At 38.4% G+C, this 25,880-nt stretch overlaps 1 protein-coding gene across 8 annotated transcripts in view; it reads left to right on the top strand.

The window, feature by feature from the left end:
- ENPP2 (ectonucleotide pyrophosphatase/phosphodiesterase 2) overlaps window positions 1-25,880 on the top strand; it is a 96,629-nt gene that overhangs the window by 19,442 nt on the left and 51,307 nt on the right. For 5 of the 8 annotated variants that reach the window (XM_016156711.2, XM_016156776.2, XM_016156728.2 and 2 more), the window contains exons 2-8: window positions 5,873-5,975; window positions 15,199-15,354; window positions 19,012-19,137; window positions 21,297-21,357; window positions 23,168-23,265; window positions 23,489-23,568; window positions 24,359-24,478. In XM_016156711.2, coding sequence (XP_016012197.1) covers window positions 5,873-5,975; window positions 15,199-15,354; window positions 19,012-19,137; window positions 21,297-21,357; window positions 23,168-23,265; window positions 23,489-23,568; window positions 24,359-24,478 — 744 coding nt within the window. Of the gene's footprint in view, window positions 1-5,409; window positions 5,624-5,872; window positions 5,976-15,198; window positions 15,355-19,011; window positions 19,138-21,296; window positions 21,358-23,167; window positions 23,266-23,488; window positions 23,569-24,358; window positions 24,479-25,880 lie in introns of those variants that run through there. The other 3 variants (XM_016156737.2, XM_016156719.2, XM_016156765.2) reach the window with 2 other exon arrangements.

Here is a 25,880-nt window from a genome sequence, read left to right as displayed (position 1 = left end):
GATTATAAGTGAGGTAAAAGGATTACAGTAGAAGAAAAAGTAGTTTTAAGTTTCCATGAAAAGAAATGAGAGTGAAAGCTGCATCTCGGCCGTGTCGAATTGAGGCCCTCGTGTGGTGTGACAGAGAGAGATCATGCTGTCATGGAAAGAGAGCTGAGCTGGCTTAGGGAGCCTGGTTTCTAGACCTGGCTCAATCACTTACCTCCCACTTTGGCAATGTCACGCATCTTTTGAAACTCTGTCTCCTCATCTGCAAGTGGAGTTGACAACAGTGTCTCAGCCTGTCTATGTTAAGACTGGATAAGAGTCTTTACCCTTGTGGTAAAGCTTTTGGTAAAACCACCTTCTCTCACCAGATACCCACCCATTCGTGCTCATATATTCCACAGTCCACGTTACTAAGTGGACCCGAAGACGTAAACTTTCACGAGGCTCACACACAAGCTGGTGAGCCATCGAGCCAAACGGTTGCCACCTTTTGGCATGCAGGTGTCAGAGCAGCTGAAAAGAAGTGGACTTAAATTGCATTTTGAGTTTTAAAATGCTTTATTATTATAAGTTAGAGTTAGGAACAAAGCCGAGTTACTTCCTGGTGATCATTCCTTTTAAACCTCAATTATGAATAAAAGTATTTTCAGTATTTAAAGTTCCATATAACTTTACTTGACATCAACTCCCTTAGTTGATTTTTAAAACTACTGACAAATGTTTTCAAGTAGTCATATCTCTGATTTTAACTGTTTAATTCTAGAGTGTTAGCAAATGAATATGTACATCTGTGTCTTTCTTATAAGCCAATTAAAACTTAAGAAGTGACATTACAGAGATTGTGTTTGGTCATCATAACGGTTAAGTATTCATTAACTCGGGTATCACATTCACACCTTCCTGCCCCTCAATTCTCACACCCAGTCCATTAACAAGTCCTCGTCCTAACTCTCCAAATGTTCTCCCTTTCCACTACACTTTGGGGTGACGTGCCACTGTTTTTCGTCTGAATTATTGACGTTGTTTCTACACTCATCTATTATATCCATTCTTGATTTCCTCCAATTCGTATCCATACTGCATGGAGATTAATGGTTCAAAATGTGATTAAACTTCCGCCGGCTCAAGCCCCTTTAGGCCTTTCCATCACTTTTAGGATAAAGAATACCACGTGACCTGGCCTCGACTTACTTCTCCAGCCTCATTTCACTCCGTGCTCACGTTTGCTCTCCCTTCCCTGGTCAGAGAGGCTGTTTCTTCGTCTCGTGCACGTGCCGCGCCTCCACCCTACCAGAATCTTTACACATCCTGTTCCCTCTGTCAAGAATCTCCTTCTCTCTCCTCTAGTTTTGTCCACTTCCCTTCACATCACACACAGCTCAAATGACACTCCACAGTCTTCTCTGACTCTCCTGACGCCTAGATCACTCAGGATTTCAGTGGTTGCCCATTATCTGCGATTTTGCTTTTCATGATTTCAGTTATACTCAGTCTTCCTCTGAAAAAATTAAATGGAAAATTCCAGCAATAAACTATTCCTAAGTTTTAAGTCGTGTGCCTTTTCCATTTATTTCTGTGTCTGTCTGCTGTTATGGAGGGCGGGGGGCTATGTTCGATCGAGCTCCTTACATCGCACCAGTGCTCAGCGCAGTGCTTCGTACACAGTAGGAGCTAATGAGCATTTGTGGAAGGAACGAAGATTCTTAGAGAGCAGAGATCATTCTGGTGTAGGGGCTTATGCTCGAATTCCATTGGGAGTGAATGCAATGCATAGAAGTTTAGGATATAAATGGAAGGCATTGAATGAAGTGACAGTGTGGATTTCAGCTCTCAATTGTGTAATTACTAACAGCACGGGTCCTGTTTGCGTTTGAATCAGCATATGCTGTTTCTCCACTGGAGAACCCCTGGGGACATAGATTACTCATAGAACTTTGCATCTGTGGTTTAGAATCTTAAGTGGTGTCTACTTTATACACATTTGCAGTCCTGGATTGTGGGAGCGACTGAGCCAGCTTGTTTCTCTATTAGCTGTCATACTTTTTTTTTTTTTTTGCTCAATTTAAATTGGCAAGAGACTGTTGTTCAGTTTTTATTCTGAAATTTCTAATAGCTCTTGCCCAAAGCAGAATAGAAAAACAAGACCTAACTCAAAAAGTTTTAAAATAAAACAGGAAGAATGCATGTGGGTGTCGTTTTCTTACTTTCATAGTGTGTATGCTGCAGTTATTGCTAAATGATGCTGCTGAAAATCAGGTGGTCAGTATTGGTTTAATGGTGCAGTCTTAGGAGTGTTCTGGGAATAGCATTAAAATCAAGCCAAGGTATGTTAATTCTGCATAATGAGAAACAAGAAGTAGATAAAGTTTAAATCCGTTCATGAAAATTTTGTAATTTCTGCAGGAGGCCAGAATGACAACCCTCAGTCACCTATCTTTCGGATCTCACTGGTAACCCCAAGTCCTCTTTCCTTAATCAGAACTTGGGAACAAGGATGCACAGAACCATTTCATGAAAAGGTAGACTGTGCATTTGTATAAATGCAACTACTATATTGCAATTAAGCAATACACACACTGCTGCTTTGTACCACCAGCAAAGTAAATAAAAGACTGTTCTGCTGCTTACAGTTTGGAGATGATTTCCGTGGAGGAGCAGCCATGGTTTGTCACGAAGAGACCTAAACCTTCATGTCCGTCCAATTCATAGTAAATGCTGTTAATAATCTATTAAAATTACATTATGAATCAGACCAAGCAATTCAACATTCAGGGCATAAACAGATTAACTCAGAGTAACTTATTCTAATAATCCATTTCTCTAAATGTGGTTCTTACATTACTTGCATCAGAATAGCCTATTATACTGGTTCTTGTCTGGCCCCCAAAGTCCCCCTTCCTTCTCCCTGCCCCGTATACCTAATGAATCCTAATCTTGGGGAACAGACCATCAGCACCAACGTTTTAAACAAGCTCTCAGAGTAATTCTTATGCCTAATGAAGTGCAAGAACCACAGAGTGATTTCAAGGGCCTGAGACCGTCAAAGATTTGTTTATAGTTGTGGGTTTTCTTCTGCCAGGGGGCAGTGTTTTCTGAAATACTGCCGGATTAGTAAATCATGCTGGCAGTGAATTTTAGTCTTTTTCATACACTTTTTGGTTTATTGATCCAACCATGTTGCTTTATACCACAATCTTAAACACCAGCACAGGTGAACTTCCTTAATTTAATTTTGTTGTAGAGGTTTTGGGCTTTATTTCAGTCATTTTAATTGAGTTTCTAGATCTATGGTATGCATTATTAGCCTTTTGGTTTTCTCAGTTTTAGACAATGAGCGGTAACTGCATTTTGTAGTCGTTTTGATGCCCGACGCAGGGGCTTTGGTCATCCTCCTGGTAATTAATTTATAATGATGTCTTGTAGTAAAATTCTGGCTAGCTATGGTTAGATAGTGTGCGTATGTGATATGTGCGTGCGTGCATGCATGTGTATGTGTGTGTGCACATGTACGCTTGTGTGTATGCGTCCATTAATGAGTTCCACATGCATGATGATCTGGTAGAAGATAAGATTCTTTGGCAGAATGACTAACAGCAATAGTGACTGAGCTCAGTCCATGGGGATAATTGGTAACAAGTGCTGTACAGAAGCCAATTACGGATCGACTTGGCTATTGCGCTGAAGGCGTTTTCCTCCTGCACAGCTACTCTGCATGTCAAAAAATTATTAAATGATGTTCAGCTTCTGGGTCTAATTTTTTTTTTTTTCCAAGGGAAGCCTTTGTTGTCCTCAAGCTAAGTTCTACAGTCAAATGGCAGACAAAATCTAAAGTCATTGGACTCCGGTTGAGGGCTGGGGAAGTTGGAGAAGAGGCAGGTTTTTTGGAACATTTGGAACGCTGTGGCATCCAACACAAGCACAGGATTGCCCGGATAGTTCCCTTTTTGGCTTATGGTGTATCTCTGTAGAAGCAAGCCTGCATCTTGAACTTTAACGTAAATAGTAGAAAAATCTTACACGGGGTTAACATCTTCCCTAAACCTTGCTAAATAGCCGGCTCCAAATCACTTCAGGATGACACACAGACTTTTAAGCAAGACACTGCTACAGAAAAATTCATGAGTCTGCCGTCTCTGCAGAAATGTAAAAACTAAAAGCATTTTTAGAAAGGCAACTTAAAGTTTGACAGTTTGTTTTCTTTTTCTCAATGAGCTGTTACTAAATTCTAGAATATATAACGAAGCCCAGGCCTACTGTGCAACCCACTGTAAACAAGTTCTTGCTTTTGGGCTCTCATGTTTTATGTGAGCACAGCCATTGCTCCGTTAGTAATTTGTTACATGGTAAGTGCGTTTTTGTTTACATCACACATATGATCTGGGTAAAAATGATGGTCCTGGAGCCTGGCAAGAAAAACCAAAGACAAACCTTCTTCCTTCATTTGAATCCTAAAAGCATACAGTATTTAAATAACTTTCGGATTTAGAGACTTTGATTCCTTTTAGAAGTCTCCTGCTTGCCAAATAACATAATAAAGAAATTGTAACACTCACAATGGTCTCAGAGGACACAGTTTTCAGTGGGTAGATAATTTAATTGGGAAATAAATAACCAGGGAAACAATTTTTTTTTTAAGGCTAAAATTCTTCCTGCCATTGAGATTTTCTTCCTAAATTCAATAGTTTCTAATAAAGCTTCCCTATCCACTCCCCCCCACCCACCCACACACACACACAAAACAAAAACAAACAAAAAAAACCAACTAAAAACAAGCTGACAGTTTTTTCAGGAAGAAGAGGCAGAAACTGACATTATTTTCCCCCTCCTCATAGGGCAGAGGACTTTATGCTGCTTAGCTTGCATTCCCAGTGCTTTGATAAAAGTTACTTCTCTAAACTCTGACAGCATGGGGGGAAATCATGCTATCTCTTCTGTTAGTTACAATCTTGGGAGAGTTCATCGTGAGAAATACGTGAGGAGTCAGGAATCGTTAAGAATGTGGCGATAGCGACAGGGTCGTTTAAAATGCCAGAAGAAATAAATAAATGAGAAAGGCAGGGAAGGTTATATTAGGTTTATAAATTATAAAACCTTCCTTGTTTTTTTTTTTTTTTTTTTAAAAAAATAAAGTGAGGTTGACGACATTGAATAACTACATTGTAAAACCTTAAAACCTTAAAGCTGGGAGAAACTCTTTTATGGTTCTGTTTCATTTTTATCGGATAAAATACATTTGGTTTCTTTTTTAAAAACCATGTTTTTGTGAGGGAAGGAAAACGAACATGAGCTGTTATTGGCCACGGCAACACGAGCAACCCTCATGTTGGCAGAGGAAACCACGTGAAAGTGTCTGTGTGTTAGGGGAGGGACCGATAAGGGGGTGGAGAAAAGAAGGGTGACGGTCCGAGCCTCTTATGCCCAGAGCTGTGATTTGTGAACAACCCGTGATGAAATCAAGCTTTGCACAAATCAGAGGAGCCTGTCAACCTCCCAGGTGGGATTACTTGTAGCTAATAGACTGAGCTCAGAGCCCCAAAAAGCAGTGCATTCAGGGTAGGCAAAGAGAACACACTGCAAAAGGCTTTCCAAGAAACCCTCAGCCATGGCGGGGAGCAGCCCGTTCCAGCCGTGTCAGGTAGGAGGAGAGGGATGGAATGGCAGGGGAGAGACTTGACCTTCAGCACCAGCTCCTGATTTTGCATTTTTCTTTTTTCTTTTTTCTTTTTTTTTTTTCTTTTGCTTTAAGCATGAAGACAGTTCTTTATGGTGCACTCCGGGAGTTATAGGATTGGGTGGTGATGTCGAAGTCATTTGATTGCCTTCAGATAATCTGATTTACTCTCGTCTAGCTGTGTGTGACAGCTTGACCTCTTTGTCCCCTCAGGTAATATCCCTCTTCACTTTTGCTGTCGGAGCCAATATCTGCTTAGGATTCACAGCAAATCGAATTAAGAGGGCAGAAGGATGGGATGAAGGCCCTCCTACAGGTAAGTGTAAAACCTATTTGCACTTTCAAGCTTTTTAAAATATTACACACTCGGTAATCAATATAAGCTCATCGAGAGAGTCATCTTTACGGTAATCTTGCAGGAAAACTAGTTTAGTCCTAGATTTCTCTGGAATAAAATCAGCTTTCTGTATTATTCAGGTAAGAGAACATGGTCTTCATTAGAGAACATTTATAATTGCTTCATAACTGGCTATTTAATTCTTTGTACTCTGAAATTCATGTATGTTAAAATAAAATTAAAACTCGTGTTAGTAGACAAGGCTAAAATAGAAGCGGTGGTAACAGGTGCTTACTTAATATTGGCGATTTGTTGTCATGTGATACCGGATATAGTATTTATCTCCAGAAAGTTCTGACCTGGGGAAAAGGAGGCATGGAAGTAAAAAAAGGCAGTGAACTGTTTCTATGAAACTTCAGAAACTTAGAACTATCTATCACATAAAGATTTACTGAAAATAGGAAACACATAAAATAGAGGAGGTGCTTAAGAGCTGATAAGATGACTTGCAGCATTATTTTCTCATTTGGTGCAAAGAAAGGTGACTTCTAAGAGTGTGCACTGACTTACCTAATACAAGTGAAGTGAAACAGTTTCTTTTTACAATACACTGTGTCACAAGCAGTGTGGGAATTCTTATAAAGGAGCTCGTTGTGCAGACAGAGGGGGCTTGACTGACCAGGTCTTAAGTAATGAGTTGGTTAATTTCCTGGAAATTGGAGCTGCTGATGGTTTTATAAATAAAAATTACATATTAAGTAATGGGTACTCTAGGGGGCAATATTTTCTTGGCTTTCCCTGACATCTCAGCGTGTTTGTCGGCCTTCCTATGAATTTTTATATCGCTCTGTATTTCTTGACCTGACTACTGTAAAAGACTATCACCTGTCTCTGTTTCACCGGCGTGAGTTTTTATTAACCAAACTATGATGCATATGCTGTTGGAATACCGAGTTTTCCTTACATCAAGTGAGTTACTTTTGTGTCATGCTGGAAGGTTGGGAGAATTATGTTAGAAGTAGTTTAGTGAGTCGAAGTGGGGTGTGGTTGGGGTGAAAAGTGAAAAAATAAATCATAAAAATTGCACGCCCCCAGGGAGCCAGATGGGCAAAATGAGTTGTCAATTCAACAGAATTGAAGAGAGAGGAGAATGGCTCGCTGGGCTGGAGGTTCCTGTTTTTATTCATAACAAATGCCCTCTTCGAAGACCCCCTTTCTCTTGTTCCAGGCGAGTGTGACTCCCTTGTGGAGTCTGGCTGTACCTGCACAGAGCGGAGGGGGCATTGGCCCCTTGGTGTGGTCACGTGGGCAATCTGGCAGAGAGCTCGCTGCTGGTTCTTTCCAGTGTATCCTAAAAGGAACTTTTTTTTTTTCCTGTATCGTATTCATATATCACTGGCTAAAACCGATGTTAAAAGCTATTTCCTTAATGAATGTGTAAAATCAAGTCACTCATGTTCCAAGTCAGCTTTTTTGGAAAACAGTCACGAAAGTCTTGGGACAGTTCCTTGGGATTCATATAACTTGCTGTGTGGTCTTGGACAAGTCACTTGTGGAGTCTATTTCCTTAGCTGTACAGTGAGGGGCAGGCCTGGATGATTTCTAATTTTTCTTCTGGATTAAAAAAAAAAAAAAAGCCCACGATTCTCTCTGTTCTGTTTCATTGCCTCTGAATTTATGTGATCTCAGCTGGAAAACTTGAAAACATAGAGCAGATCTATTAATCTTTGAAGGTATTTTGTGTATAATAAATTATTTCCATACATTGTAAGAAACAGCTATAGGAGCTAATGAATTAATGTTACTTCTGGGAAAATAATATGATCTATAAATCTAAGTGACCTTAAGTATACTACAAAATATTTGCTTCTCAAGTTACTTATTTAAGTCATCAATTACTTTAGGCCTTTATGGTGTCTTCTAAAGGACTTTATTGGTGAAGTGTTATCTATGTGAAGCTTAATTGTGGGATACAATGCTATTTAGGTCTGAGGTTTAGGATTTTGGAATGCCGGTATGCTTTTTGTTCTTAATTTTTCTGTCGATGTGGCTTGCCTGCAGTTTCGGGACTGTGGTTGGTTTCTCCAAAGTAAAGGCCAGAGATGCGCTTTGGACACTGGATGAGAGCACCGTGCAGAGGTTAAACACTTTCATCTCATCAAATGTAATGTGTGCCTAGAAAAAGGCCTCCTTCAAATAGCACACATGATTGGTTAGTCTGTCAGCAGAGGCTTCACATCAGAAAACTCCGGGTGAACTTTTATATACACTTTAGAACAAAACACTGGGAAGAAAGGCAGCCATGCCTGTGTTCGACACTTTTCTGTTCAAAGAAGTCCTGGGAAGCTCAGTGCTTCTAGATCGTTTCACCAAAAGGAAGGAGCACAAAGGGTATCAATACGTAGCCCGCTTCAGACTGAACGGAGCAAGACCTCCCATTCAAAGACGTGCCGTTTCTTGTTTAGTAAGTGTAGTTCCTCGGAGTTCTCAACGGCAGCTGAGAACATGCTATGGACATGCAGCCCCTTGATGCTGTACTGTGGCCTGGGGTGTGAGTTTCAAGGCTGTGACCGTGCAAACAAACTGTTATAATTAATTAACTAGCACACTTGTTAGCTGGATTTATTATTAGGACCAAGTGATCTATTGGAAGTGGTGGTGGAATACGATTTCTTTTCCCAGATCTATAGATTTGCTGGAAGATATGAAACGAGCAGAGCTAATTATAATTCTACTGGGTAAATATAATGGGCAATCAGGTAAATAAGATGGCTGAAATAAATTTTCAAAGAAAATGCAAACAATAAGTGCAGTTTAGTGTGGCATTTTTCTCTAATACATCCGATGTAGCCAGCTTGATTCACCTTTAAGACTGCAAGAGAATTTATCTATATACAGGTGCGTGTGCACGCACGTACCTGTGCCTGTGTGTGTGTTTGTGGTGTTGTGGTGGTCTATTTCACTGAAGTTTGTGATAGATACTCTTTCAATGTCCAGTTGAAAATGGGATATCCTCTGAAATATAAGCAACTTAATAGTTCAAAGACAAAGGGAAATTTGCGAGCTTGCCAATATCTGACTAACAGACTTGAAAGCTCAGTTCAATTCATCATCATTTTTAGTGGCTTGAAAGTTTAAAAGTCTGTGATTATGAATGAAATTCGTGAGTAAATGTGAAACAAAGAATATCTCTAACAACTTTATGAGCAAAGCTTTTCTTTGTGAATCACAGAGAAACCGGACAGTAACAGCAGGAATGAGGAGGTTCATATTCATTTAATAATTTTAGGAATCTCATTTTACAATGAAAATGAGAAGCTATTTTTAAAGGATGGGCTAGTAGCATTTAGGAAACTGCAAAGCTGGCAAATGTCTCAAACAGAAAACTGTCTCATAAGGAACAGCACATCATGGGGCTTTATGTTAAATTTAATGTAGACATCGATGGGGGGCGAGGGGAGAGTTAATTCAATGTCATTAGATTGAAATGATCTGAATTCAGATCTAAGGAGGGCACAGATTTTTCAGTTCTTTGTGAAGAGCTCTGATGAGTGGTTTTTCATTTATCTTAGAACTATACATAAGCTTGTTTGCATAAACAGAAATCTCGATCTTCAATATAGTTCAATGTAGATTCCTGAATCAACAATGACAAAAATCAACAAATCTTCCAAAATCATGTCTTAAAAAGAACATCTAAAATAATTCAGACCCTATGTACAAAATTTGAAAAATCCTTTGTTAATAAAAATAGTATTATAGTTGTGTTTAGATGATCTAAAATTTTAGCGTGCCCTTTGCTATCTCAAATTAGGCCTAGAAATCTGATTTTTCAACCAGGAAAATGGGGATAATGTTGCCTCTCTATCTGAAAAGGTTTTTATGAATGAAATACCAAATTAATGCTAATGAGAATATAAGATAAACATGATGATATGTTTATCTTCAATTATGTTTGAAAGCCAGTGTTTAAATTTTTACCTTATGGAGTTGTCAATACCTGCAATTTAAAATGAGAATGTCTCTTTGTTTTATAGCAGATTTGCAAATCATTCGGTCTTGCACTACTGATTAGCATCGTAGTGTTATTTGAGTAGTTTAGAAGTTGAATTAAAGTATTTAATTTTTAAAATTGAAGTTTTAAAAATCTGTTTTGTTGTCGTTTCTAAAGCCTTTTTACATGAATATGTTGTCTTTATAAACATGTTGAAAGTACAGGTGTTTGCAAACTTCCCAGGTGGACCTATTCATTTAAAAAATCACCTGTGAAAGCTTGCCCAACAGCTGTGAAGAGGAGAGACCGGTGATGCTGGCAATAATGGACACTTATAGAAAATGATATATTTGGGAAACAGATACTGACCCGCAGGCCTGTAGATGAGTGCCGCTTACCAAGGTATGAGGTCAAAAGCATCAAGAAAAAAATTGCACCTTCAATACAAAAAAGTATGACCAGGAGGAATAGAGCATGTAATCCGGAGGAGGCTCAGGGCAGCATTAAATTTCAGAGTTGGGTGGCATCTTAAACGTCATCTGCATCGTCTGCCTCCTGTTCCTGCAGCCGATGCTTCAGACGGGGTAGACAGGAGAACGAATGCAATATTCTTGAAAAGGAGGCAGCTCAACCAGTCTATCACCCACTTCAGGGCTTTACTCTCACTTTCAAGAAACACTCCAGCTGAGAAGCACGGAGAGTGGGAGGAGCGGATAGGGTACTGTATCTCAAACTCTGAATCAGGACCGGACGAAACTTAGAAGAACCAATCTTCCAGCTTTTGGCTGAGCTGTTTTCAAAACTTGAACACTGCCTTCCTCATTAGTCATCATCCAGATCTGAAAATTTTTGTTTTGCAGAGGGATTTGGAGGGCCATATGATTGGGAGTCCAGGATTTGAAGTAATTTTTAGGTCACAACTCGTGTCATGAATTAATGTCCTTCCAATAGCCTAATTAGATTATCAATAGTTCCCCACCCCCTGCCATATAAATGCCACTAAGAATTCTGTAACACTGCCTCTGTATGTGTATGGTAAGCTGGAATGTTTTAGAAATAAGGCCTTAAGTAAAAATAATTTCACTTATTTCTATCAGAATTATGAATTTGAAGGAAATAAATCATGCTTTACATTGGCGTTTTTTTTTAATCATGAAATTATGCTTCTCTGAAAAAAAAGGCCTGCATAGCATTGTTTTCATGCATATCATATATGTACATATACAGATTTTAAAATTCGAAGTCCCTGTTTTAGAAAAAAATGTGTCGATGTAGACCCATAATCTTTATGTTTCAAGGCTCTGAAACTGACTTGTATGTTTGAAGTAAAATAACGTCATTTAAATATGTAATGAAAAAGGCAGCAATTGTGTTGGAATCTCATAAAAGTATTGGCAAATGCCTCATGCAAAATTCCAAACCTCCATCATAATTATCACACATTTTTAACTTGATTCTTTCAGGGTTTTTATTTTTTAATGGTTTTGTTGTTGGAGAGAGAGTGTGTGTGTGTGTGTGTGTGTGTGTGTGTGTGTGTGTTTATTATATCCTTGTTAGTTCTGAGCTTTATGGACACCTCAGAAATGATCTAAGATGAAAATTATGGGATACCACAAGTTCATTGATCCTTCAGTTTTCAAGCACCTTTCAATAAATTATAGAACCAAAGTGTTCACATCAATATTCTCTTGATTTAGGTCAGAGACAGGAAAGCTTTACAGATTTTAGAATTGAGACTTACAATAAGCACACTAATCAGATACAATAAAAAAAGAAGTCCTAAAATCTGCCCTTAGCCTGGCGTGGGGAGAAGGACATGAGCCCTGGGCATGGAATGAGAAAACCAGAGCATGCGAGATGAATTACATAACCACCAAAAGAGTAGGGGCTGGAGCTTGTTAGGCAAAAGCATGACAGGGGTGGAATGGGCCCTGGAAAGGCAAAGTGAGTATTGTTCTACTCTACCACTTTATTTAAAAAGATGCAGCAGTTCAACTTCTTGAGATTATTGGATTCAAAGTGGTACATGGCTCGATTCACCTTCTTACTTCTCATCCTGCCATTGTCTGCTGAATGCAAGTCAGTCAAGAATGAATTTTGGTACATGTAGCCCTAACCCACACCGGCCTGGGAGTTCACTCTTATTTGAAAACTGCTGGCAACTCAATCTTGAGTGTAATAGTTTTTAAAGATTCATCTTTGCGTTATGAATGTAAGGGCAACTTCCTTAACAAAGCTGTCTTCAGTTTAAGGACTGGTACAGAATGTTATAATCGATTCGTTTTTCCAAAACAAAATGTGGGATGGACTTAGAGAGCAATTAAGAGAAGAGTAAATCATATTGATAGACTAGATGAAGAGAGGTTAAAAATGGCAAAAAATTCATAGATATTTTGGAAGTGAAGGAAGAGATAGAGAAGAGATTATGATGAGCGGAAAGCAAAGGACACGAATGGAGAAAAATTTCAAATGCATTACTGGACCATAAAGAAGAGAACACAGGACAAGTAAACAACGATAAACAACATATCTTGAGGTCTCAGTCATTATCTCACCTCTAAGCATAGCTAAGCATATTTATGTATGCAGTTTATGGGAATGTACGCTACTGATAATTTATCAGATGGCTGTTGGAATGATTCTGTCTAAAAGGTACCCTTATAAAAGGAGTCATTCAGTTATAAGCATTTTCCTTATCTTTATTTTTACTATAGGACTTTCTCTATTTTTCCTCTTTTTTCCACTTTTCGATCCCTCCTTCGTCCACAGTTTCTTATGGTCCAGCATGCACTATTGACTTTGGCCAATAGAAAAATGTGGTTTTCGAACCAGAGGTAGGGCATCGCATTGGAAACCTGACACTTTCTATGCCAAACTGGTATGATTTGTATGTATTTCAGCATCCCAGATTCAACCATGCAAACGGGTTTCACATCTCATGGTCTAGTGAATCCATTTGCTTTAGTTGAACTTATCCGATGCCATAAAGACTAAAATCAGGTGATTCCTAGTTCAAAGAGGACTAAAGAGTAAGGGATGAACAGAATGTTCAGATACATGGCTTCGGTGAACCTAGAAATGCTATTTAAGCATCTGTTTTCCCGGCCATTTCTGTGTTTTCTTGATTTTAAAAGTAATGCATATTAATTATAAAAGAGTGAAAACATGTAAATAAGGAAATAAAATTACAAATAGCGTGTCATGAATGACATTTAGATTATATATGAAACATGTCATATTTCATACACATATATACACATGCCTATGTACATGTATATGTGAGAGAGAAGTAGGTAAATAAACAAAAAGACATTTGTAAAATGTCTTAGAAATCTCAAACTACAGAAAGGTGAAAAGTTTCTTTGCCTCTCTCTCTCTCGGTCATTTTCCCCACATGTGATTCCCATAGAGTGTCTCACAGAAAACTCACATCTGCACTTTAAAAAATTTGTGCACACCTACGCTTCTTCTCAATGCCTCCCCTCTACCCTCTCTCTCCCTCTCTGTCATCTCCAGCTCTGGCTCTGTTTTTATTTTTATCTTTATTGCTCTTTTTTTAAAAAATCTCTGTTATATAGACTTTAATATTATAACACTGTTCTGTACTTTGATCTTTAAAAACACTTGTTTATGTATCTTGTGGATCTTTCCACATTAGCCCACACAGATTATACTTGCCCTTTTTGAGGGCTGGGCAATATTCTAGTCGTGGATATAATGATTATTTCTTGTATATATAAATTGGTAAATTTTTGCAAATATATGGGAGATCAATTCTTAGTAATGGAATTTATGGGTGAAAGATTCATAGGTGTTTTAAAAGTTGATAGATATTTCCAAATTGTGTTCTATTTTATGAATATTTCTAGCAATAGGGATAACACTGCTTATATTTTCCATTCATCAGATATTAATTATTTCAAAAGCTAGGATAAGGATCCAGGGTAGTGTTTTTCTTGTCGACCAGCAGTACTTACTGATTAAGGTTTTCTTTTTCCTCTGATTTAAGATCTCACTTTTATTGTAAATAAGTTCTCATGCATTTGGCCCTATTTCTCGTTCCTAGCCCCAACAGAGATCTACTTATTTTCTAGTATCAAGCTGTTTTAATTATTTAACTTCAAAATGTATTTTACTATCTAGTCTTCACCAAATTACTCTCCTTTTTTTTAGTTTTTTTTCTATTTTCATGTATTTATTTTTGATAAATATTCTCTCAAATTTCAAGAAATCTTCATCATATTTTTATTGCGATTACATTGAACATTTAAGTTTATTTAGGAAGAACTGATAGTTTTATAGTGTTGATATTTTGACCTCCACGATGGTATATCTTTCCATTTAATTAAACTTTTAAAAGTTTATCTTCGTGTACTGTTTTAATGTGTTCTTCATGTGGACTCTACACATGTCATATTAAATTTATACCTCGATATTTTATCTTTTATTACTATGATGAATGGAACTTTCATTTAATTTTCAAATTGCCGTTGCCTGCGTGTCATATGTGGAATTATCGTCTCACTGAATTCTTTTTTCTTTTCAAATTTTTTGTTGATCCTTGAGATTTCTATATACACAATTATATCATATGAAAATAATGAAAGAGGATTTACTTTTTACAAGCTGAGATTGTGCAATTTGTGTTTGTGTAACTTTAGTTAGAAGTGTAGATTTTATGGCCGAAAGAGATCTTAAAAGTCTCTATTCCAATTCCATATGTTCAGTCTGTTCTTAGAACATTTAGGCTCAATTTTCCTTACGAAAAAGCTATGGCTTTTAAAATAGAGAAATGAGCTGTTGTTACTAAATGTATAGATGGAAGTTCTGTTCTGTCTTGGCATCGGTAGCATCCACAGAGACACTAACCCTCACAGATTTGTAGTCATAATAATTGTAAAGAGTAATAAAAACCAATAGCCAAAACTTGTTACACTTTTTACATGTCTGACCACCTGCTAAGTGTCTCACATGGATTGTTATGCTCAATTCTCATTATATCCTCTAGTTACTTTTATTAATCCCTGCACTTTACACACGAAGTTCAAGGAAGTTCAACAAGCCGCCATAGCTAGCAACTGATGGAGCCAGGCTACGCAGCCAGAGTCTGACTACATCACCACACTGTACTGCTGCCCAGAGCTACGCGTCCAGAGTGACGTGACCCCGCTCCCCAGTCTCATGGCCTTTGTGTCTCGTATCTTGCAGTGTTATCAGACTCTCCATGGACGAACACCTCCGGATCTTGTAAGGGCAGATGCTTTGAACTTCAAGAGATTGGACCCCCTGATTGTCGGTGTGACAACCTGTGTAAGAGCTACAGCAGTTGCTGTCATGACTTTGATGAGCTCTGTTTGAAGACAGGTATGCAACTTTTGGGTCCTCCAGCTTCGATGAGATGTTTAAAACCCCCTGCTGCGATACACTCTGGCACTGCCACCTGCCTCTTTCCAAACCAAACTGTGGGTTTTAGTTTTGTTTCCCGAATAATTGTCACTTGTATGACAAGCACACCCAGTGTGACTGTCATTTCCACAGAAGGCCCACCCAAAGGAAGGAGGTTTTTTTGCAGCTATAGTCATTATTTGGTGGTTTCGGAAGAATCCGTGGTCAGGCTTTTTTTTTTTTTTTTTCATCTTTATCATTTCTGTGTCTTGCTGTCAATTCCACATTCACTGCTAGGGCACATGGCCTGAAATTATGCATCCTTAAAGTTTTTCTTTTTCTTTTTTTTTTTTTTTTGATATCTGTCTGTCCATCTGTCTCTCTATCTGCCTGCCTGCCTGCCTTTCTGTCTGTCTGTCTGTCTAAACTATCTATGCATGTCTGCACAGTTTCTAGCGTTTGTTTTATTTCATCTTATCTTATAGTGACTTTTGGTCTACCCTGACATTATTCCCCGTTCTCCATGCAAGTGGAAAATCATTATGGAATTCTTCTTGGGATCATAGGCTCAGGGTAGCTCTGAAGTCTTTCTCATTTTACCTTTACCTTCCTTCTATACTGGAACAATCAGTAGAATATATAGGCTTCCGGGTTAATGCACATGAGTCGAGAAGGAGCACGTTTGGAGACTTTTGCCATTGCACCTCCTCCGTTTCGAAGCCCTGCACTTTAGATGGGACGGCGGAGATACCTTGCTGGCTGTCCAGTAGGCCTCTGGGCAACATCACGTGCAAACTCTGAAAAAGACGACAGTCAACCTGGGCTTCAGGCCACTGGATGCAGAAGCTCCGCAGCTCCCTTGACAAGTTATTACTTGTTTTGGGAATTTTATGGTTAGGTGATTCTTTCAAAAATCTACCTCCTAGTATCATGGATATTACTCAGATCTTTCAAATGATATAATTAGAATAGAGACATTATTCTCCTTTACTACGGAACTAGCTCTTAGTTTCTATGAAAACTGACATCACATCTTACTAGTTCTGATTTGTTTGTGTGCCAGCCCCCCACCCCCGCCAATAAGAGAAGTTTTATTAGGCTGGTTTTTGTATAATACATTTCCCAAACATTTGGCCTTTTGCGGGGTGGGGAGTGGGTTACCTTCTTTTGGAACTCCTCTCAGTTTTCTTAATTGTAGGTCTCCAAACTTAAATGCTGAGAACCTTGGAAGCTGGCTGTGTGGATGGAACAGATGTTCTAGTAGACTCCTTCATCTCTAAAGCATTATTCCAAATGAGCAGCCTGTGTTTGCTTGGCACTGAGGGACTAACATTTTACACTCTTTCTCTCTCTTGAGTATCTTGTCCCTGACATGCCATCTCAGCCCCCTGGACCCCTGATCTCAGAGCTCCTTGCGAGGTTTAATGGGTCTCCTCACCCTAGCTTAGCCCTCTCTAAATGTAGCTCATGGCCTTTCTTCCCGGGTTTAATAAATATGGGCTGCAATAACATTTTTAAAGTAGTTTATTTCCCTATGTATAAAGATAACATATGCCAAACGCAGAAGAATCAAATATCAAATAATAAAAGTGGTGAAGGAGAAAACAAAAGTCTTCAAGATCCTGCTGTGCTGATGCGACCACTCTCTAGTGATAAGCACGTCAGCGTTTCAGTGTAAACTCTGACTCCTCTGTGTGTGTGTGTGTGTGTGTGTGTTTAGAATGTGTGCGTATAGTCATACAAATGTGTATGTGTATGCATGCACTTGAGGGTGTATTGTATTTATATATCTTTGCGCAGCATCTTCCTTTTGAATGCCTACGTGGTAGTCCCATTGAACAGACACGACCTACTTCATTAAGTAATTGATCGGCATTTATATTTTTGTTCGTTTTTGCTATTAACAGTGTATCAATGAACATTATTTATGCATATTCATATTTTTGTTTATTTTCCTTAGGATAAATTCCTAGAATTTTTGGTTCAAATTATATATGCATTTTTAAATTGTAAATGTATATTACAAAATTATACTTCTCAAAGTTTATATTTCTCTCAAAGGGCACAAGAGACTTTCACCACTTCCTTTTCAGTAATTCTCATTTTTAAAGTTGATGTTCTCATATTTTAAAGTCTTTTTTTCTTACCTAATAGGTAACTTTCTTATTATCAATAACGTTAAATACGTTCTCTATTTAGTCCTATGTTTGCTTTGAGAATTTTACAACTGACTGACTTATACCTTGCTTGTAGTTCACGCTGAACCCTTAATTTTTAAAATTTCATTCTTATATGAAGTCAGTAGTTCCTAAATAAATCTAGCTTGTTAACAGTGATGCTCTTTTGTAAGCAACAGGCTTTTCATATGGGCTTAGCAGGGAATGAGAGTAAGTTGGCAGGTAGAATTATCTTTGAATTGGGGGAGGGCAACTCATGATCTCCATTCATTAAAGTAACCTTGGAAAATTGCTAACCATTGGGAAGAGCAGGTCCTGGGTAAAGGAATTCCAAGCATTTAATCTGCTTGGGAAGAGAAGGCAGGGGAAACAGGGGAGATCCAAAGAACAGAATGGAATCAGGACGCAAAGGTAATTCTAAGAGAATGAAGTTGATCAGTAGCTGCGTGGTTTTCTAGCATGGCAACTAATACACTTTATCTGTTCAGACACTCAACAGTAGTCTCGCTTAGCAGACTATGACTACGGAGCAAGATTGCTGTCTAAAATTGTTACCTCCACTTATGACATCTTTTCAGAGATGAAGACTTGCAGCGTCCTTTAGCTCAGAGAGGCCAGCTTTCTTGATCATTCCGCCTCGGGCAGCAGCTCCCACCCCCGTCCCGCCCCTGTACGCTCCATTGATGCTGTCCTGTTATCTTCTTCATGGCACTTAGTGCAAGCTGAAGTTCTCTTGTTTATTGGCCTACCTGCTTAGAGCTTACAGTCTAGTGGATGAAAAAGTCAAACAAAAAAAAATACAGCACTCCCTTTAAAATAAAAATATTACTTTTCTGAGTATAACCTCATGGGAGAGTTGAGCCGTAAGCTCTCAATCAAGTACGCTCAGGCAGAAATCTGTAACCCGTGGACTCTGACTTCTCATTGTAGGTACGGCCCCATTTTGGAACTGTGACTGTTTTTAATATCCCTCTATACCATTCATATATCTCTTTAGGACTTTACTTCCAGATGCATCTTATAGCAGCCGAGGGCCATTTAGTTACACTATCATTTGCATTTAAATCAAGCTAGGTAAAGTTAAATAAAGCTACTTCAGAAAAGAAAAGAGCTGAACTATAGTGACTATGCCTACGATGGTCTATGTCTGTATTACAAATCTCAGATACCTTATATTTTTGGGGTCTTTTAGAACATTTCACAAACAGTAAGAGTTCAATTTTTTTTCCAAAGGAGCCCGATTGCGTTTGGCTTTGTACTCTGATTTGAAAAATTAAGCATTCGTTCTATTTGTAAGTCCTCCAAATATCATCTGGGCCTCGAGCCAACTCTAATTTCACAAGCAGATTAAATGATGTGGGATTTTAGCTCTTTTTGTTGGCAAGCCTTGCAAGCAATTGTGGCCTCTTTCATCTGGTTTGCATGAAGCAGCGAAAGTGTTTTCTTGTGCCGATTTCAGCTGGCGGCTGGGAGTGTACTAAGGACAGATGCGGAGAAGTAAGAAATGAAGACAATGCTTGTCACTGCTCAGAGGACTGCTTGGCCAGGGGAGACTGCTGTACTAATTACCAGGTGGTTTGCAAAGGTACGTGTTTGCTTGGATTGGCTCGAGCTTTAAAAGAATGAAACCTGGAGATGCTGCTGCAAGAGCCCCTGGACTTTGGTGATATGACACCGTGGATAGGGGCTAGGGAGGAAGGAAAGGGCTGTGCTTTTTAATTGCTCATACTTCTTTCTTAAGTTTTGCTTCCCTGCATTGCGATGATCTGCACCAACCCCAAATCCCATACTTCCATGAAACCTTAGTAATGAAGAAATTTGTAAAGTTCCCATTCTTGGTTTTAGGACTGGTTTCCTAGAAGCAGAGCGTGAGACAGGAATTCTGTATAAGGAATTCGTTGAGGGAATGCCCTCCAGGGAAGTCGTATAAGGGAGCAAAAGAAGTGGGGGGTGAGGGAGGCAGGCAAGGACAGGGACTGGGGGAAGTCTCACTTTGGCCTGCTCCATCCACTGCAGACTCTGGAAAGAAAATCCCAGAGTTCTTACCCTTGAGGCCAGGTGACCTGGCTTTTGTACCCGCCGGATGTTAGCTTTAAGCGAGGCACTAGCCGCAGCCCAACGAGGGGGTACTATCTGATAAAGAGGGTCAGGGCACCAGCCACACACACACATGCTGCTGACTTTGTATGGTTGGTTGTAGAATATGATCATCAGTAGACTACCAGAAATATAAAAGATGCAGTTTTGGCTTTAAGGAGTTTAAGTTGCCTTGGCACCCGCTTATAGAAGTTAATGGAAAGATCCAAGAATCTTTATGTAAAGTTTTCAAGTCACTTGTTAATGTCTAAATTAAGTCCTTCTTCCTAGCTGTAACATGGAGCATTCAAGAAGCATTTCTGTTAAACATGAGAAATATGGTCAGTAATATTGCATTAAATATGTACAGTGTCAGATGGGTACTAAACTTATTTGGGTGATCGCTTCATAAAGGATATAAATGTCTAATCACTATGTTGTACACCTGAAACTAATATAATATTTGTCAACTGTAGTTGAAAAAAAGTTAAAAAAAGATTTTGAGGAAAAAGCAAATCAATTTTGAAACATATATAGTGTTCGGTTGTGGCAAGAGTGTATTACATTAATCCTGAGTTTGGAAAATTTCCCCTATGCAAACCATTACTGTAACTGTTGATAAAGCATAAATTTGAGAATTTATTTCCTCTTCCTTTTTAGTTCCCTTGTAGTAAATGTGCCAATGAGCACAAAGAAAGACTATTAGAAGAAAAATAAAGAAAAAGTCCTGTGTGTCATTGAATCATTAAACATTGGCTTTTGCTGGTTTATAATTCTAGTTTTCAGCACTTTTGTGAGGTCCATGTGTGTGTCCTGGGTTATTACATGTGGAGTAAAGTGTCCCCATTGTAAGGAGCATGGACTTACTTACCTGGTTGTCAATAGTTAAGAGTCTCGTCAACCAAGATTTCCAATGCTTTTTACATGGGAGCAATCTCTCTAAAGTCTTGGTCATAAATTTTACTTATGTTAAAGACTCATGATTATTGTTTGTTTTAGAAGAATTGAAGGCAAATGCTTTTTGATAATTTTTATTTTCTCTAAAGGAAGCCTCATTTTTTTTTTTATCTGACTTCTTTTCTGTTCTCTATTCTTGATAGGTATTCAGAAAAGATGCCAGTTTATGCCCCCAGATCTGGGTGGAAGATAAAAGTGAAAGATAGCATTGGTTTTTATTCCTAAACTCAAGGGCTGTACACAGATCTGCTGGCAAATAATCTATCGTAATATTCCATCTGTCACCCCTGAGCATTCTAAGCCCTTCCTCACAGCTATAGGGAAGTGGTGCCATGCTTTTCATGGCTGTGAGATGTTCAGTGGCAGAGAAAAGAATGTTCCATCTAATGACCAAACAGTTTATTTCTGGAGGGAAACAAACATGAAAATCTGTTCGCCGACACCACTAGTGTTTTTATCTAGAAACCATTTAGACTCAGAAGTTTCACATAAAGACCACTTAGGGTTATTAAATCTTAGCTTTCGCATCATGTACAGGTATACTTTAGGAAGCCAAACCAGACACTAAATTTGATTTCAGAATTTCTTTCTAGATGGTGTCCCATAAACAACAGTATCAACCAGGACACAGATCCTGGAACTGTACTCTTCAAAGCTCTGGGTAGCGTTCTAAATTAGATTCACTGATCAATCTACCCATTTTCCTTATAGGAGAGTCGCACTGGGTAGATGATGACTGTGAGGAAATAAAGACCCCAGAATGCCCTGCAGGGTAAGTGTATTTTCTGGAGAGTACGAATGTTCATGTATTAGTTGATAAAATATTACAGGATATGGATGAGTAAATGGTTAAAATGTAAAACTGAAATCCTCTTATTTGGGTAAACTAATGAGAAGTTGTAAGTAATTTACCAGCAAAAACTAGAACAGACATGTTAAAGTGGCGTCATCAAAATTTTTTTTTCTCCTCTCACCTGTGTACACATCGGAGCCTGAACAACCCCTCTACTCTACCTTAGCCGAAGATTTTACAAAGCGTATCACAGTATCACTGAAGAAGGAAAAATGCATTTCTGGCAGTGACTCGCTTCCTCAGTGTTTTTTCCTGAAGTGCTGCTTTTTGCTTTTTTAGAGGGTGGGGAGGATTATAGAATGCCTCAAAAATATCATCCAAGATGGTAACTCTGACCAGATGCTGCAGAAACTCGACAAACCACTGAAGCACTGCTTTGCTGGGGTACAGCCAAACTCGAGTGACACCCCACAGCTCAAGTGTGACCAGCATAAGGCATTTATTACGCCTTCCAGGAAACTGTTGAAAATTCATGGACCCTTAAAATGCCTGGCAGCAAATAAATTTTCAACAAATGTGTTTTTATTCATGTATTTGTTTCAGTGTATTTTTGTTTTAGACAGTAGAGCGTGGGACACAGAAATCCAAGTATTTACATAGTGTCTTGATTTTTGTCTCCTTTTTAACTTTAATGGGCCGCTTGAACTTCCTTGGTCTTTTAGAATGGGATGGCAATAGTTCCTGACTTTAAATGTGTTTAGTTATTTTTGAGGAACAAAACAGTCTAAGTGGTATAAGCCCTTTTAAACGATACTAGTAATGATAATAATAAACTCTTATATAGTATTATTCTAAGTGTTTAATATGTGGTTCATTTAAAATATGCCTTATTTATTATGTGGCTTCAAATAAACTCAAGCCTATACTTGCTGAATTATCATCAAACTATTAGAAGTAGTCTTGTACATAGTTTAGTATTCTCAAGTCTAATTATACAACTGTATGTTTAGAATATAACAAAGGGCCTATTTCATCAGATCCTGCCCTAGTTATATGGGTAATCTAGGCCTTTATTAGCTTTTTAGAGATCTTCAATAATTTCAGTTATTTTTGAAATGATTTTATAATTAAAACTAAAAGGTTTGGTTTTTTTTATTATTGCTTAGTTATAGTAACAGCACCATTCATTTGATATTCATTCATTCATTCATGTATGTGATAAATATTTATTGAAGCCTTATTAATGGTCCACAAAATAGAAAGATGAATAACATACAAACTGTGCCTTGGAACTACTGAAGATAAACATGTTAACAGGTCATTATTATACCATAATATAATATATATAAATGATAAAAGAGTTATGAATCAATATCTGAAAGAAACTCAGAAATGTGAACAACTAACATTACAGAAGAAGAAAACTGGAACTGAGTTTTAAAGAATAAAATAGGCGTTTTCCAGGTAGCAAGTACGAGGACACCTATTTCAGGCAAATACTGCAGCTTTTTACATTGAGAAAACCTTGTTTGCTGTGTGAGAGGCAGCAGTGGGGAAGCCCGTTAGAAGAGATCTGGAGTCCAGTCCCCTCCCTGGCCATTTGATGACTTTGGTCATTTACCTCTGGACTTCAGTTGCCACAAATGTTCTGTGGCTAGAGCCCCAGGCTTGGACACATGTCCTCACTTGGTTTCGTCTTGGAAATCCTTGGTCCCCGTTATTGAGAATGACTCAGATGATGGAAACTGTGGCAGTAATTTTTCTAAAGCTTCATGTGTTCCTATTTCAGGTTCGTTCGCCCTCCATTAATCATCTTCTCTGTGGATGGTTTTCGGGCATCGTATGTGAAGAAGGGCAGCAAGGTCATGCCGAACATTGAGAAACTAAGTAAGTCATTTTCATACTGTATTCTCACCTGTAACCCATGATCTGCACGGGAATGGCTCAGCGACAGACTGTGAGATCTACGGACACATGGCTTGAAATGTCTTTTATTATTTGAAATACAAGGGTGAAGGTCATGATGCGTTTGCTAGTTTATAAAATGAGTCTCCATACCTGGAGTGATTTCCATTGGTTCTTGTGTTCTAATACCTGAACTCTGTTCCAGGGTCTTGTGGCACACACTCTCCCTACATGAGGCCCGTGTACCCCACAAAAACGTTCCCCAACTTATACACTTTGGCCACTGTAAGTATTTTTTCAAATGATGTAGATTCGAATGTCTGATTTCATTCTGAAATGACTTAAAGGGAGATTATTGCAACATGTTCCTTAGTGTGCAAAGAAAATCTTTCTGTTTCCATCTCCTCTGCCTCGGTTGTTCACAGCAAATGCCCTTTACAACTTTCTGGGTGACTGAACTTGATTGCAACTTTAAAACTGAAACCTTTTTTCAAGTACAGTTCTGTCTGAACAAAAACATTAAATCTCTCTTAAGTACCGTGGGATCTATTGTGTATTTTCTGAATTTTCAAATAAAAATGTTGAATTAAGGGCTGCTATGCTTTAATTTTCAGGTACTTTCCATCCTACTTTGCTTTCTTGTTTAAAAACATAATTTATTTATTTTGTTATTATTAATTTTTATCTGGTTTGGGGTAGAAATGGAACTTGGGAAAAAGGGAAAGTGTACTTAGAAACAGAAACTTCTTTGGAGGCATACGAAGAAATAAATTTTAATCTAAATGTTAATTTATGGTAGTAAAAATTGTTATCTTTATTATTTTGCCATAGTTAAAAAAATCCAAATACTAAATTTCTTATTGTCAAGTCAAGTTTCTCAAGCGACTTATAATTAGTCCACAGATAATATTCTTCTTTGCTCAGATAGACACATATAAAGGTAACACATAACTTATATAAATTCGAAAGCTAAATATTGCTATAAAACCTTCTATGGTAAGAAAATTCATAATAGAACTAATTTGCGTGGATTATTATATTATTATTTTAACAATACATTTCCTTTTGTTCAAAGGGGCTGTATCCAGAATCACATGGAATCGTTGGCAATTCGATGTACGATCCTGTATTTGATGCCACTTTTCATCTCCGAGGGCGAGAGAAATTTAATCACAGGTGGTGGGGAGGTCAACCAGTAAGTTTTGCAATTTTTTTTTGCATGTGTGTGTCTGTGCATTGAAGCATTTCACCTCCCACATTTTACCTGTGAAAAAGGTGCATATAATTTTCTCAGACTTGGCAATGTTCCTGTCTTTTGATATTGTATACGTATATGTGTGTGCACATAATATATGTGTGCATACAATATGTATGCATATGTATATAACATTTGTATGGATATATACGTGTGCATATACAATGTGTATGTAGACATATGTCTATGTGTACACATGTGTGTATGTGAGGCTATGATTATGAAAGCGTGAGGTGATAAGTGTCTTCATTAGAGTGATAGTGATGGCAATAGTGATGCAGGGGTAAATTTCAAAAAAATTTTGAGGAAGGAATAGATAGTCAGATCTTATTGATTTACTAGATTTGGGGGCACAGTGAAAAATGGAAGCCAGTGACTATGATTACGCTAAAATTTTGACACAGGTGCCACATGAACAGAAACAGGGAAACATGATGAAAAGGGGGACTCAGACCTATGGTAAAGTCATGAATTGTTTTGTTTAATCCATTTTGTTTTAAAGTCCTGGAAGTTCCATATAATATGTGGAATTCTACATTGACTCTGGAAGTTCCATATAATATGTGGAATTCTACATTGACTCTGGCAAATTAATACTTTACTCAGATCAAATGGCTGAGCAGAACGTAAAAAGAGGTGTAGGTGGCTTCCCGTCTTTCCTGTGACTGTGTGTGTGGTTAGGCAGCTTGCTTGGGTCAGACGTGAGCTGTGGCTGTTGAATGAGCAGAACTGAACCAAGTGCATGTGACCTTGGGCAGAAGGAGCAGCATCCCCACAGAAACACATCCCAGCACATGCAGACAATCAGGAACATATGGAAGGATACAAATGGTTCCATCGCACGTCAGCTCTGGGGGCAGAGGCTCCCTGGAGCATTGGTTAGCAAGGAGGGCTGGCAGGCCGCTGTGCAGTCTTCCATGGCGAGAACGGTGGGCAACGTCTACGCACGTCCATGTATCTACCCTGCCTAAATGACCTCATACCTGGAAATGTTTGCTGCAATCTATGAGCAAAATAGAGAATATGAAGTAAGAAAGAAATGATGTTGCTCTATGAGAAAAGGTCATCTGTGATAAAAATATTTATATTGCATAATAAATCAATATGCAAGCTTAAATATGGACTTTTTATTTATTTATTTTTAAATTAATGTCGGAAGACCTCTCGTATGTCTGCAGAAGTGCTTCCTCATAACAGAGGTTCTGATTCTACTGACCTGACTCAGGCCGGACTCCCGGAAGTCTACAATGACCTCTGTTGTGAGCACAGTGAAATTTGTTTACAGGGTGGATTTCACAAACAAAGTTTATGATACAGGACCAGTTTATGTATAAATAAAGCG

The sequence above is a fragment of the Rousettus aegyptiacus genome, unplaced genomic scaffold (assembly GCF_014176215.1).
Source record: "Rousettus aegyptiacus isolate mRouAeg1 unplaced genomic scaffold, mRouAeg1.p scaffold_m13_p_15, whole genome shotgun sequence".
Classification (NCBI taxonomy): Eukaryota; Metazoa; Chordata; class Mammalia; order Chiroptera; family Pteropodidae; genus Rousettus; species Rousettus aegyptiacus.
Note: the sequence above shows the minus strand (reverse complement) of the source record. Positions and strands in the feature narration are given on the sequence as shown.